The sequence below is a fragment of the Macaca thibetana genome, chromosome 2 (assembly GCF_024542745.1).
Source record: "Macaca thibetana thibetana isolate TM-01 chromosome 2, ASM2454274v1, whole genome shotgun sequence".
In the NCBI taxonomy this organism is placed as follows: domain Eukaryota; kingdom Metazoa; phylum Chordata; class Mammalia; order Primates; family Cercopithecidae; genus Macaca; species Macaca thibetana.
Window position 1 is genome coordinate 3,012,529 of NC_065579.1, and position 14,317 is coordinate 3,026,845.

The 14,317-nt window shown below is 37.5% G+C and overlaps 1 protein-coding gene across 11 annotated transcripts in view; it reads left to right on the forward strand.

The window, feature by feature from the left end:
- Positions 1 to 14,317, forward strand: part of ACAP2 (ArfGAP with coiled-coil, ankyrin repeat and PH domains 2) — a 179,449-nt gene that overhangs the window by 98,357 nt on the left and 66,775 nt on the right. For all 11 annotated transcript variants that reach the window (XR_007723273.1, XM_050779140.1, XM_050779143.1 and 8 more), the window contains 2 exons: positions 6,327 to 6,385; positions 9,203 to 9,386. Coding sequence is in view for 9 of the 11 variants with exons in the window: in XM_050779140.1 (XP_050635097.1) it covers positions 6,327 to 6,385; positions 9,203 to 9,386 (243 nt within the window). In the remaining 2 variants the exon portion in view is untranslated. The remainder of the gene's footprint in view (positions 1 to 6,326; positions 6,386 to 9,202; positions 9,387 to 14,317) is intronic.

The window sequence follows — 14,317 nt, forward strand, 5'->3', positions numbered from 1 at the left end:
AATGTTTGCTTAACCCTATTCAGTAATTTTTTTTCAGTGATTTCTTGTAGAAGTTTAGGTCTATGATCTATTTCAGGTTAAATTTTATAAATGTCCTGTGGTAAGGGTTGAAGTTCTTCTTTTTCCTCTTTATTATTATTAAATTATTTGCATATGGCTCTGCAGCTTGCTCTGTACATTTTCCTATCTTTATTGGCACCTTTGGTAAAAAAATAAATAAATAAAAGTTGACCATATGCGTGGGTAATTTCTGCTTTATTGGTCTTTTTGCTTGTCTTTTTTCTTTTTTTTTTCCTGAGACAGTCTTGCTTTGTTTTCTGGGCTCGAGTGCAGTGAACTGAAAATGACTCACTGCAGCCTCCACCCCTTGGGCTCAAGTAATCCGCCTGCCTTAGCCTCCCAAGCAGCTGGGACCACAGGCACATGCTACATACACGCCTGGCTAATTTTTTGAATTTTTGTTGAGACGTGGGGTCTCACTTTGTTGCCAAGGCTGGTCTCCAACTCCTGGGCTCAAGTGATCCTCTCAAAGTGTTGGGATTACAGGCGTGAGCCACTGTACCCAGCCTTTGCCTGTCTTTATACATTACCACACTCCATTGGTTATGGTAGCTTTCATAGTAAGTCTTGAAATCAGGTAGTATGGGTATTCTAACTCTGTTCCTCTTTTTCAAGGTTATTTTGGCTATTCTAGGTCCTTTATGTTTTCATATAACTTTTAGAATCAACTTTTCAGTTTCTACTGAGATTTGGAGTGGAATGGCATTCAATGTATAGATCAATTTGAGGTGAATCAGTATTTTGCTAATAATCAGTCTTCCAATCCAAATAGTATATGTGTTACTCAAAGTAGAGGGCCATAATTATTCTATTTGTGTGTGTATGATTTGCTCACTTTATTTGACAATCAGTGGTTAGTTCTTGTCCACAATGACTTTATCAATAGATTTTTGAACGTGGTGACCGGCACATAGGTAATCAATGTATAGAGCTTGTGAATGTTCAGCTTCATCATGTTTTCAAAACCACATATGGGTACCCATGAGACATTGCTTGTTCCTTTGTTCCAGACAGCTTTGTTCTGCCTGGTGTCAAGGCGCACATCTAGAGTTCGCATCTCCTTCATGGCAAATTTCTGGATCTCTTTGAGTGCCTGAGGGCCACGCTTCTTGAAGCCCACTCCACGGATATGCTTCTGAATGTTGCTGGTGTATCCTCGGGTCACCTTATCGATGGCAGGATGATTCTGAATGTGGCTGGTGTATCCTCGGGTCACCTTATCGATGGCAGGATGATTCTGAATGTGGCTGGTATACCCTCACGTCACCTTATCAATGGCAGGATGATTCTGAATGTGGCTGGTATACCCTCACATCACCTTTTTGATGGCAGGATGATTCTGAATGTTGATGGTGTACCCTCAGGTCACCTTACTGATGGCAGGATGATTCTTTTTCTTGCCGCCCATCTTTGTGGAGCCATTCTGCTGGACCCAAGTTAGAAATGAAGAGCATGAAAGATTGTCTCCATTTGGTTTTTTTTTAGTTTCTCTGAGCATGTTTTGTGGTCATCACTGTGCAAGTCTTGCATACTTTTTGTCAAATTTATCCTTAAGCATTTCCTATTTATTATTGTAAATGGTTTTTTTGTTTTGTTTTGTTTTTTCTTAGATGGAGTTTCGCTCCTGTTGCCCAGGCTGGAGTGCAGTGGCATGATCTCGGCTCACTGCAAGCTCCGCCTCCCGGGTTCAAGCGATTCTCCTGCCTCATCCCCCCAAGTAGCTGGGATTACAGGGATGCGCCACCAGGCCCGGCTGATTTTGTATTTTTAGTAGAGACAGGGTTTTTCCATGTTGGTCAGGCTGGTCTCAAACTCCCGACCTCATGTGATCCGCCCGTCTTGGCCTCCCAAAGTGCTGGGATTACAGTCGTGAGCCACTGCACCTGGCCAGTATTTTTTTTTTTTAATGTTCAGTTTCTGTTTGGTCATTGCTGGTCTTAGAAATACAACTGATTTTTATATTTTGACTTTGTTTCTACAGCCTTCTTAAACTCACTTATTAATTTTAGCAGTTTTTTTTGCAGGTTCCATAGGGTTATCTATGGAGCTGATCATATCATCTGTGGATAAAGACAATTTTATATTCTTCCTTTCTAATCTGTATGCTTTTTATTTCTTGTAAAAATTTATTTATTACATTGCTAGAATTTCTAGTGTAATGTTGAATAGAAGTGATGAGTAGACATTGCTGGCCTTGGTCCTGGTCTGAGGGTGAAAGTAGCCTTTTGCCACTAGCCAGGGTGTTAGATACAGAGTTTTCATATGTCCCCTTTGTTGCACCGAGGAAGTTACCTTATATGTCTGTATTCCCGAGAGTTTTTAAAAATCAGGAATGGATGGTTTTTGTTCCAGTGCTTTTTTGTATCTATCATACAGTTTGTTTTTTAAGTCTGTTAACCTGGTGAATTACGTTGATTTTTTTTTGAATGTTAAATCCATCTTTCTTTCTTGGAATATATCCCAATCGGTCATGATGTGTTTTCCTTCTTATGTATTATTATGATATGTCATTACTATATATTGTTAAGAATTTTGGCATCTATATTCATGAGGGATATTGCTTTGTAGGTTTCTTTCTTTTTTTTTTTTTTGAGACGGAGTCTCGCTCTGTGCCCGGGCTGGAGTGCAGTGGCCGGATCTCGGCTCACTGCAAGCTCCGCCTCCCGGGTTTACGCCATTCTCCTGCCTCAGCCTCCCGAGTAACTGGGACTACAGGCGTCCGCTACCTCCCCCGCCTAGTTTTTTGTATTTTTTAGTACAGACGGGGTTTCACCGTGTTAACCAGGATGGTCTCGATCTCCTGAACTCGTGATCCGCCCGTCTCGGCCTCCCAAAGTGCTGGGATTACAGGCTTGAGCCACCGCGCCCGGCCTGTAGCTTTCTTTTCTTACAGCGTCTTTGGTTTTGTTCTGTTTTCTCAGAGACTAGATTTTCTGAGAATTTTTTTCTGAAGAGTTTATGTAGAAGTACTGTTCTTTCCACATTAAATGTTTGGTAGAATTCAGCAATGAAGATGTGAAGACATCTTTGTGGAGTTTTTCACATTTTTTCTTTTTATTTATTTTTAATTTTTAATGTATTTGTAGGATGTGTTTTCCTTTTTATTTATTTTTTAAGGTATGTGTGCCATTTCTTTCTGATACTTTATAATTAGAGGTTGAAACTGCTTTACAGTTGACATCCATATACTCGCCCCAAAGGTATATTATGCTGCATTTGCTTTATCACATATCTATTCATTTATCCTCCCCTCTATCCATGCCTCAATATTATTAATGCATTTTAAAATAATTTATAGACAAAAGAACATTTCTTTTTCAAATAGATTCCCAGGTTTAGGTTTTTTTTACAGTTCTTTCTTTCTCTCTGTCTTTTCTTTTCCTTTTCCTTTTCCTTTTCCTTTTCCTTTTTCTTTTCTTTTCTTTTCTTTTCTTTTCTTTTCTTTTCTTTTCTTTTCTTTTCTTTTCTTTTCTTTTCTTTTCTTTTCTTTTCTTTTCTTGTTTTACTCTGTTGCTCTGGCTAGAGCGCAGTGCAGTGGCATGATCACAGCTCACTGCAACCTTGGACTCCTGGGCTCAAGTAATTCTCTTGCCTTAGCCTCTTGAATAGCTAGGACTACAAGTGTGTGCCACCATGCTTGGCTCATTATTTTTTATATATATATATATATATATATATATATATATAGAGAGAGAGAGAGAGAGAGAGAGAGAGAGAGAGAGAGAGAGAGAGAGAGATGGGTCTTGCCATGTTGCCCAGGCTAATCTTGAACTCCTGGCCTCATGGGATCCTCCAACCTTGGGCTCCCAAAGTACTGGGATTATAGGGATGAGCCACCATGCCTGGCCCTGATTTTATTTCTTGAGGTCAAGTTTAAATACAGTGAAATGCAAAAATCCTATTTGTATCATTCAGTTAATTTTGGCAAGCCCATCCACTTATGTAAGTCAAATCCTTTTTAAGATACAGATCATTACGATTATCCAGAAAGTTCTCCCATACTACTTCTCAGACAGTCCCAACCCACACCTCCAAAGGCAAGTGCTGTTCTGATTTTCTTCCGTAAAGTAGTTATGCTTTTTCTATAACTTCATATAAATGGAATCATATTGTACATATGTGTGTCTCTGTGTGTGTGTGTGTGTGCGTGTGTGTGTGTGTGTGACTTCTTTTGTTTGGAATAACATTTTTGAGATTGGTATTGTTGCCTGTTTCAGTAGTTCTCTCTTTTTAATACTTTGTAGTATAACTTAATATAATGCCATATTATTGCTTTATGCCCTACTATATGGTCAATTCTCTTAAATGTTGTTAGTGTTCCTGAGAAGATTGGATGTTCTCTTTTCATTGGTTTTATGTTTCTCTGTCTTTTCAACCAACCTAGTTAATATGCTATTTGTTTCTTCTTTATTCATTTAAAAATCTATTGTTTCATATTTACACTGTCATTCTTCATATTTTAAAGTTATTTTTAAATTTAAATATAACAAAATTGATTTTTTGTGGCATATAACTTCATAGGTTTTGACAGATGCATATAGTTGGGTTTCCACACCAAAGTCAAGATGTACAACAGTTCCATCAACTCCCCAGAAACCTTCATGTTGCCCCATTATTAACCCTTCCATCTTCCTCCTGTCAGTGGAAATCGCTGATTTTTCATCCCCTCAGTCTTGCCCTTTCCTGGATGCCATAAAAATTTTGTTTCATTTAGCAAAATGCATTAAGATTACCTATGTTGTTGGCATGTATTAATAATCGTTCTTTTTTATTGCTGTATGAATGTATCATAGTTTGTTTCTATATTCACTGGTTGAAAGACATTTGGGTATTTTCTATATTTTGGCAATTAGGAATGAAACTGCTATAAACATTTGAGTACAGGTTTTTGTGTGAACGTAAGTTTTAATTTCATTTGGCCAAATACCTAGGATTGGGATTGTTGTATTTCATGTTCATGTAATTTTAACTTTATATGATATGGAACGTTTTAAACTGTAGACTGTGTCTTTTAAACTCTGTTCAGGGTATCAGTTTCATCTTGAATGAGACTTGATAGTTTTTGTCTTTCACAAAATGTATGCATTTCATCTGTTGAATTTGCAGGCCTACAGTTGTTTCTTAGCTTCGCAGATTACCTTTTTAATATACATGCAATCAGTAATAAAGACATGTCTCTCCTTCATAGTGTTTGAAATTTGCGTCTTCTTTCTGATCACTGTGGTTAGAGGTTTATCGATTTTATAATCTCTAAGAACCAAATGTTTTGATTCTTTGATTTTTCTCTGTTAACTTTCTATTTTCTATTTAGTTGACTTCTCTGATCTTTATTATTTTCTTTCTTTTGCTTACTTGGGTTTAGTACTTTGAGTTTAACATAATACATACAAAATTTAATTTCTCTCTGGAAGTAAATTGACAGATTTTGAAACGTCCAGATTCCTGGGGAATGTGTGTATGTGGTATTCGGGAGAGAACGGAAGACAGAGCTTCAGAGATAATGAAATTATGGTATTTTTAATTAGTAGAAGAAAGGAGGATTTTCTTTTGGATATTGATCTTTCTGCCTGTTCATCTAACTTTCTTTCAAACTCTGAATGAAGTGTATCTGTAAATTATTAAAGGTGGAATCCCCATGACAAGCATTTGAATGTTTATCCTACACAGAGCCATCTGTGCGAAATACGTGGCATCTTTTAAGTTGGGCAAAATACTATCTGGAGGAATCAGATTTCATTCTTGTCTCTACTGTTAGCAGTTACTTAACCTGAAGGATGATATAATGTTTAGTTGAATTCAAAATACTCATTTAAGTCTGCAAGTCTTCCCAAATGAGTAGTAACCTCTACCTCAGCTAAGGTATATGGTGTTTCTGGAGTTGTTTTCATTTGGTATGCTGTAGTATATTGGAGTAAATAATTTCTGTAATGTGTGGAGCAGAATTTGTATTCGTGTTTTAGATTGTCTTCCAAAGCCTGAATTAGAATTAAGGAACTATGTTGCTCCACTGTTTGAGCACTCTATTTAAATATTAAAGCAGGTTTGTTTTCCTCTGTAAATAGAAGTAATATTATTTCTGAGAGATGAAATTGGCTTATCTGTTTTGGGTTCTATTTTTAAATGGTTATTTCTTTTGTAGTCCTCAAGAAGAAATATAGGCAGTATTAGAATTGGAGAATTGATGAAGGGGTATGGTATTTATAGAACGATAAGAAAATTATTTTGTTTACTTTTCTAATCACTTAATATTAAATTTTATTTTTTAGATCCTGTTTGACCAAACTCAGAGATCAATTAAGGCACAGCTTCAGAACTTTGTTAAAGAGTAAGTCAATTGCAGTGAAGAGGAAAGAAAATTAACTAGTTAATGATCAGTCTGCGAATTGGTATCTTTTGGAAGAAGTTATATACCATGAATTATTGAAAATATTGGTGTTTTTATTTGCTTTGTGAAATGTATGCTGCATTTCTTCCTGAATTATTCTTTTTTTTTTTTTGAGAGGGAGTCTGGCTCTGTCGCCCAGGCTGGAGTGCAGTGGCCGGATCTCAGCTCACTGCAAGCTCTGCCTCCCGAGTTTACGCCATTCTCCTGCCTCAGCCTCCCGAGTAGCTGGGACTACATCTTCCTGAATTATTCTATAAGTAGATCAGACTTGATATCTTTCAGTGAATCACTTCTTCCACAAATACGTGTTCTGGAGGATACTTAGCTAGGATACATAGCTGTAGGTTTAAAAAATATTTTTAATGTAAATAATCTAATTGTTCTTTCAACATCAAAGAAAACCCCAAAAGTGGATGAAATACTATTAGCTATTGTAGTTGAAACTATGTTTTCCGTTATTTCAGTGTTTCAGTGTGGTGTTTTCTTTGAAGAGAAGATAATGGAATATATGAGAATGAGTCATGAAAGTACATGATTTTTGGACCCTGGTGTGGTGGCTCACACCTGTAATCCCAGCACTCTGGGAGGCCAAGACGGGTGGACCACCTGAGGTCAGGAGGCGAGACCAGCCTGGCCAACATGGAGAAACCCCATCTCTACTAAAAATACAAAATTAGCTGGGCGTGGTAGCGCATGCCTGTAATCCCAGCTACTCAGGAGACTGAGGCAGGAGAATCGCTTGAACCTGGGAGGTGGAGGTTGCAGTGAGCTGAGATCATGCCATTGCATTCCCACCTGGGCGACAAGAGTGAAACTCTGTCTCAAAAAAAAAAAAAAGGACATGATTTTTGTTACTTATGAGTATTTTGTGTCACATTCATCACATTTTCTTTGTGAAATAAAATAGAACTGGAAATTTTAAAAATCAGAAATTTCCAAATTAGGAAAGTTTTTCTTTTTCACATTAATAATACAGTTTTTTCTCTTGATTCCTGGCTGGGAATATATAAAATTACAGATAAAGTTTATTATAATAGAGCTGTACGGCGGTGTTAGATCTCATTAAGATAGTACACTGTTTTTAATAGGTTAGAATTTGTTGTTCTGGAGGTTATGTATCACAGTTTCTTTTCTTTTTTTCTTTTTTGAATATAGAGACGGTCTGACTCTGTTACTCAGGCTGGAGTACAGTGGCTTGATCATAACTCACTGTAACCTCGAATTCCTGGGCTGAAGTGATCCTTCTGCCTCAGCCTCCTGAGTAGTTAGGACTACAGGCGTGGACCACTTCTGGCTAATTTTTCTTTTATTTTTTATATTTGTAGAGGCAGATCTCACTATGTTGCTGAGGCTAGTCTCAAACTCCTGGCCTCAAAGCAGTTTTCTTACCATAACCTCCCAAAGCACTGGGACTACAGGCATGAGCCAGTGCACCCAACTAGAGTCTTTATAAATTACTTTGTGATAGATTAATACTTAGAATGTCTTCATAGAATGCACACATACAGTTTATGGCTTCTTTCGAGGAGTTGAATGTCCTTCTTACATATACTTTATTATGATTTTTATAAAATCATTTGTCTTCAAGTTATTTTACCTAGCTCCCTAGTAGAAAAATACAAGCAAAGGGTTGTTATGTGAGTAAGGTCATTAATGAACCAAGTGTTTCAGATTTTCAGACTATTGAAAGGGATACTGTTATTCTTTGCTGATGTAACGGTTCTTTCAGAAATTGATGTGTTCCAGCCTGGGCAATAATGTGAGGCCACAGAAATAAAAAATAAAGATTAGCCTTGTGTGGTGGCATGTGCCTATAATCCCAGCTGCTTGAAAGGCTTGAGGTGTGAGGATCGCTTGAGCCCAGGACTTTAAGGCTGTAGTGAGCTATGATCTTGCCACAGCATGAGAAATGAATGTTGTTTCTTAGAGTGTGGTCTGTAGACCATCCGTAGTAGTAAAATCACAGGTGTGTCTTAAAAATGAACTCCTCAGATTTCTAGGATTTTTCCTGAAGGCTAAAGAATTATAATCTCTTGGAAAGAGCTCTGGAAATTACATTTTTAATAAGTGCCCTATAGTGATTCTTATGTATAGTACCGTTTACAAATCATTTGGTTAAATAATGGTACGTATCCCTGAATTTGTCTTTAGAAAAACAATTAACTTTTCCTTTGTGTTTCTGTAATGTTAACTTGATAATTTATTGTCACCTCAAGTTATATAGGTTTAAATAGTGAAATTTTAGCTGACTTCATCAGGTTTTATACAAAATTGAGAAACAGTACATATTTTAGTTTGAAGAGTGAATGTGTTTCAGTGTGAGGTGAAACAAAAAATGGAGGAACATAGGAATTCAATTCTAAATGTTATTTTGCTAAAGTTTTTTGTTTGTTTGTTTTTTGTTTGTTTTTTTTTTTTTTTATGACGGAGTCTTGCTCTGTTGCCAGGCTGGAGTGCAGTGGCGTGATCTCAGCTCACTGCAACTTCCACCTCCCATGTTCAAGTGATTGTCCTGCCTCAGCCTCCTGAGTAACTGGGACTACAGGCATGTGCCACCACACCCAGCTAATTTTTTTGTATTTTTAGTAGAGACAAGGTTTCACCATGTTGGCCAGGATGGTCTCGATCTCTTAACCTCGTGATCCACCCACCTCGGCCTCCCAAAGTGCTGGGATTAGAGGCGTGAGCCACTGCGCCCAGCCTGCTAAAGTTTTTTAATGAAGCAAGTTATGAAAGTTTCACTTTTTCTTTTTTTAGAGATCTTAGAAAATTCAAAGATGCCAAGAAGCAATTCGAAAAAGTCAGTGAAGAAAAAGAAAACGCATTAGTAAAAAATGCCCAAGTACAAAGAAATAAACAACATGAAGTTGAAGAAGCCACCAACATTCTGACAGCAACAAGAAAATGTTTTCGACATATAGCCCTCGATTATGTGCTTCAGGTATGTAGTTTCTTACTGTGTAGGTTTTCAGACAGTGCTTACTAAATAGGTTGTTACTTTTGAGTGATTGCCCTAAGAAGAGTAAATAAATACTTTTACTTTGAGCTTAAAGTTAAAACATAATCTTTCGTGGAAAATTTCCGTCTGTATAGCTATAGTGTATCTATGTGTGTATGGATATCATCTGTATAGCTATAGTGTATCTATGTGTGTATGGATATCATCTGTATAGCTATAGTGTATCTATGTGTGTATGGATATATATTCCTTGGGTTCTGAGTTCTGCCTCTTTTCTCTTAACTTTGTATTTCCCATTTAAAAATGTTAAAAATCAGGCTGGGCGCGGTGGCTCAAGCCTGTAATCCCAGCACTTTGGGAGGCCGAGGCGGGCGGATCACAAGGTCAGGAGATCGAGACCACAGTGAAACCCCGTCTCTACTAAAAATACAAAAAATTAGCCGGGCGCGGTGGCAGGCGCCTGTAGTCCCAGCTACTCAGGAGGCTGAGGCAGGAGAATGGCGGGAACCCGGGAGGCGGAGCTTGCAGTGAGCCGAGATCGCGCCATTGCACTCCAGTCTGGGCAACAGCGTGAGACTCCGTCTCAAAAAAAAAATAAAATAAAATAAAATAAAATAAAATAAAAATGTTAAAAATCTTTTTAGTTGCTATATTTTGTTCTCTGGAGTTGTTGTATCAATTTAATTATCTTTTATACCATTTTATTATTTCAGTAAATTTAGGGGTACAAGTGGGTTTTTGGTCACATGATGAATTGCATAGTGGTAAAGTGTGGGCTTTTTTTGTATCTGTCACTCCAGTAGTATACATTGTACCCAATAGGAAATTTTTCATCCCTCACCTCCCTCCCAACCTTCCCCCCTTTCTGAGTCTCCAGTGTGCATTATACTACTCTGTATGCCCCTGAAAACCTACAACTTAGCTTCTACTTATAGGTGACAACACATGACGTTTGTTTTTCTGTTCCTGTGTTACTTCCTTTAGGGTAAGGGCCCCTAGTTCCTTCTAAGTTGCTGTAAAAGACATTTATGGTGTTCAAGTTTTTACTGGCAATAGGGAAAATATAATTTTCAGTAATTGTGAGTGATAATAACATCTTTACACTTCTTATTTCTTTAGATTAGATTCTTAGAGGTGCTAAGGTTCACCATATTGCCAAATGAAAAATCTTTCTAGAAGTAGTGTTACCATATTTTTGTATTAGGTGCTGCTTTTAAAAACTAGAAATCTGTATTTGGTAAATTGCTTGGTGATCTTCCAGTCTAATTTATAACTGAAACTAGTTTGAATGTGATAGGTCTCCAAAGGTATTTGAAACATGGGAAAAATGAAGGCATATTATATTGCTTGATTCTATATATCATGGAATTTAAAGCCAAAAACCTTTGAATGCTTAGGGAATTACCTCATATAAATCTTCTTTTCAAAACAGTAGTGGTTGTCTTCAGAGATTGTTTACTTCACAATGATCACAGAGTATTTCTTAAGAAAAAATACCAAATAGAAATTAGTAATTAAAAATTACTTAGGTAACTTTGCAAAACAATAGAAAATTAGCTAAGTTTTTTTCCATTAAGTTCCTCTTCAGTAAGTGGGAAGTTAAAGTTTTAAAATTAATTGTACTTTTGGAGGAAAGGTTGCTAGACGGGAGTAGGCTATTTCCTGGGTCCTGTACCTACCTCACATTGTACCATTTTCTGCTGTAGTGTGAGTACTCGCCCTGCCTAACCCACTAAAATGGCTCATGCAGAGGTTTTATTCGCTAGACATGTTTCAGTTTTTAACAAACTTGGCTATTCTGTTTTACTCCTTCTTGAAACATTCTTTTATCTTGATTTATCTGAAACTGCTTTTAGGTCTTCCTCCCAACTTCTGTTTCTTTTCCAGTTCTGTCTTGGGCCTCACTCCTTTGTCTGCCTTTGCACTTTCCTTTCTAGTGTTCCATCTTTGGTTTTATTCTTTTCTTTTCTTCATTGTTTTCTGTCAGTCTCATCATGCCCCTTGCTTGAATCACTACCTGTTATAAGTAGATGACCAAATGTTTTTTCACAGAGGTACTTCGTTCTCGTGTTCAGAACTGAAATCTCTCATCTTCCAAAATGGCTTCTCTTTCCCTTTTGCCCTTATCTATTTGAATGGTGTCGCTTTTTTACTCTCATAGAAGTTTGAAATGAGAGAATTATGTCAGATACTCTCCTCATTCTAAGCCAGTATATGTAGTTGCCAAAATGTCTTGAAAATTCCTCCTATGTACCTCTTAAATGGGTTCTTTCTTCACCTTTGCTGCAGCCCTAACCAAGCCTTACCGTATCTTGTCTGGAGTATTAAGGTATTCTCATGAAATTGGTCTGCCTTGCGTTGCTTTTACTTGCCCTGTCACTAATTCATTCTGTTTTATGATCAGTGTTACTCAGACTTCTCCAGGCCAAAAGGAATAATTTTCGCCCCTGCCTTCTCTGTGTGCCTGTATTTTCGTACACATTGTAGTTAGACTACTTACACGTTATTGCAAATATTTATTTATATGTTTTTTCTATTTCTAGATTGTATCCCTAGCCTCTAGTCCAGTGGTTAGAAAATAGATATGTTGTAAATGGTTTTTGAGAGAGCGAATGGCTTAATGTTACAAATTTTATAGTGAGAGGATTAGCTGAAATTTTCATTATTTTTAAACTTATATGTTATTTTCTTGGATATCCATATGTAAGTTAGGAATTCTCACACTGCCTCCTCATGCCCACCCCCGCAACAAATACCTGTTAGTTTGTTTGATTTTTCTGATGGGAACTATTTTATCATTTTATGGCCTTTATTTCATTTATATCTACTTTAGAGAATAGTAAGTAATAAATATCCAAATATATAAAGTTTGTCTTAACTACTCTAAATATTTGAGTTTACTTTTTTCCTCCAATAATTTAAATGCTATATAATTTAATTATATAATATAAAAATCTATTTTATATAGCATTTTATTTTATTTATAACATTTAAATTTAAAAATTTTATATAGCACTTAATTTTTTTTTCAAATAGAATAAAGGACATATAAAACAGGCATTTTAACATTATTCAGCGTTTGAGTAGTGGGCTATTTGCAGCTTCTGCTTTACTTAGAGCATTTGAAAGTAAATATTGTAGTTCTCTAAACTGAATAGGCTTTGAAATACATGTAGAAGAAACTAGGCTTTTGTTTTCGTTTTTGTTTTTTTGAGAAAGAGTCTTGCTCTGTTGCCTAGGCTGGAGTGCAGTGGTGCGATCCCAGCTCACTGCAACCTCCGCCTCCAGGGTTAAGTGATTCTCCTGTCTCAGCCTCTGGAGTAGCTGGGAGTACAAGTGCCCACCACCACGCCTGGCTAAGTTTTGTATTTTTAGTACAGACAGGGTTTCACCATGTTGGCCAGACTGGACTTGAACTCCTGATCTCAAGCAGTCTGCCCGCCTCAGCTTCCCAAAGTGCAAGGATTACAGGCATGAGCCACTGCACCCAGCCAGAAACTAGTCTTATAGTTAAGTTACTTAGATTTTTCTTTTCTTTTTTTTTTTATTTAATGCTTTAAAATTATTTGATAAAATACAGAATTCAGTCGGAAGGACATATTAAAAAGATATTTTATAATCTTTTGACAGTATTGGCAAAGAGTGAATGATTCTTAAACATTTCATTAAGCTGATACATAATAACAGACAAAAATAAAATGTTTATTGTGAATTTCTAGAGTTGGGAGAGATCCCCTAAAAGGGAAATCTTTTAATTTATTGATCTTTCAGTAAATTTAGTCTAATTAAAACATTTACTTAAAATCTGGCCGGGTGCAGGGGCTCATTCCTATAATCCCAGCGCTTGGGGGGGCCAAGGCAGGAGGATTGCTTGAAGCAAGGAGTTTGAGACCAGACTGTGCAACACAGTGAGAACCTGTCTCTACAAAAAGTAAAAAAAATTAGCCAGGTCTGGTGGTGTGCACCTGTAGTCCCAGCTACTCAGGAAACTGAGATGGGAGAATTGCTGGGGGCTAAGGCAGGAGGATTGCATGCCCAGGAGTTCGAGGCTGCAGTGAGATCTGATCGTGCCACTGCACTCCGGCCAGAGTGGGCAACAGAGTGAGACTGTCTCTAAAAACAAAACCTGTTAATTTATTTAAGAAATATTTATTGAGTGCTTAGTGTGTGCCACTACAGCTGGGAATAAGGCAAAGACCCTGCTCTCACTAGAATTTACACTTTGGTTAGGGAGAAGACACAAATCAGAAAATATAAGGTAGTTATTAATGTTCTGAGTAAAATAAATAGGGTTGGTGTACTAGACAGTGCATAAGAAGCTACCTTACACCTTTGTGAGGAGACGGTATTGAAGTTGGACCTGATTGGTATGAGATAGCCTGGTACCCATCTAGGCAGAACATCATAACGTGTAGACAGAACAGCCAGTACAAAGGCATTGAGGTGGGAGTGGTCCCAGGTTGTGGTTGGAGTACAGAAAGGGGGAAAGTAATAGAAGAATAGGTTGAAGAGATGAGGTAGGTAGGGGCTACATCACAGTGGGCCTTGCCAGCCATGGTAGGAAGTTGGAGGGTGTTAAGGTAGAGGTAACATGATCTTATTTATATTTTTTTAAGGTGGGCCCGGCGTGGTGGCTCACGCCTGTAGTTCTACCACTTTGGGAGGCCAAGGCGGGTGGATCACCTGAGGTCAGGAGTTAAGACCAGCCCGAGCAACTTGGAGAAACCGTGTCTCTACTAAATACAAAAAATTAGCTGAGCGTGGTGGCACATGCTGGTAATTCCAGCTACCCAGGAGGCTGAGGCAGGAGAATTGCTTGAACCCAGAAGGCAGAGGTTACAGTGAGCTGAGATCGCACCATTGCATTCCAGCCTGGGCAATAAGAGCAAAACTCCATCTCAAAAAAAAAAAAA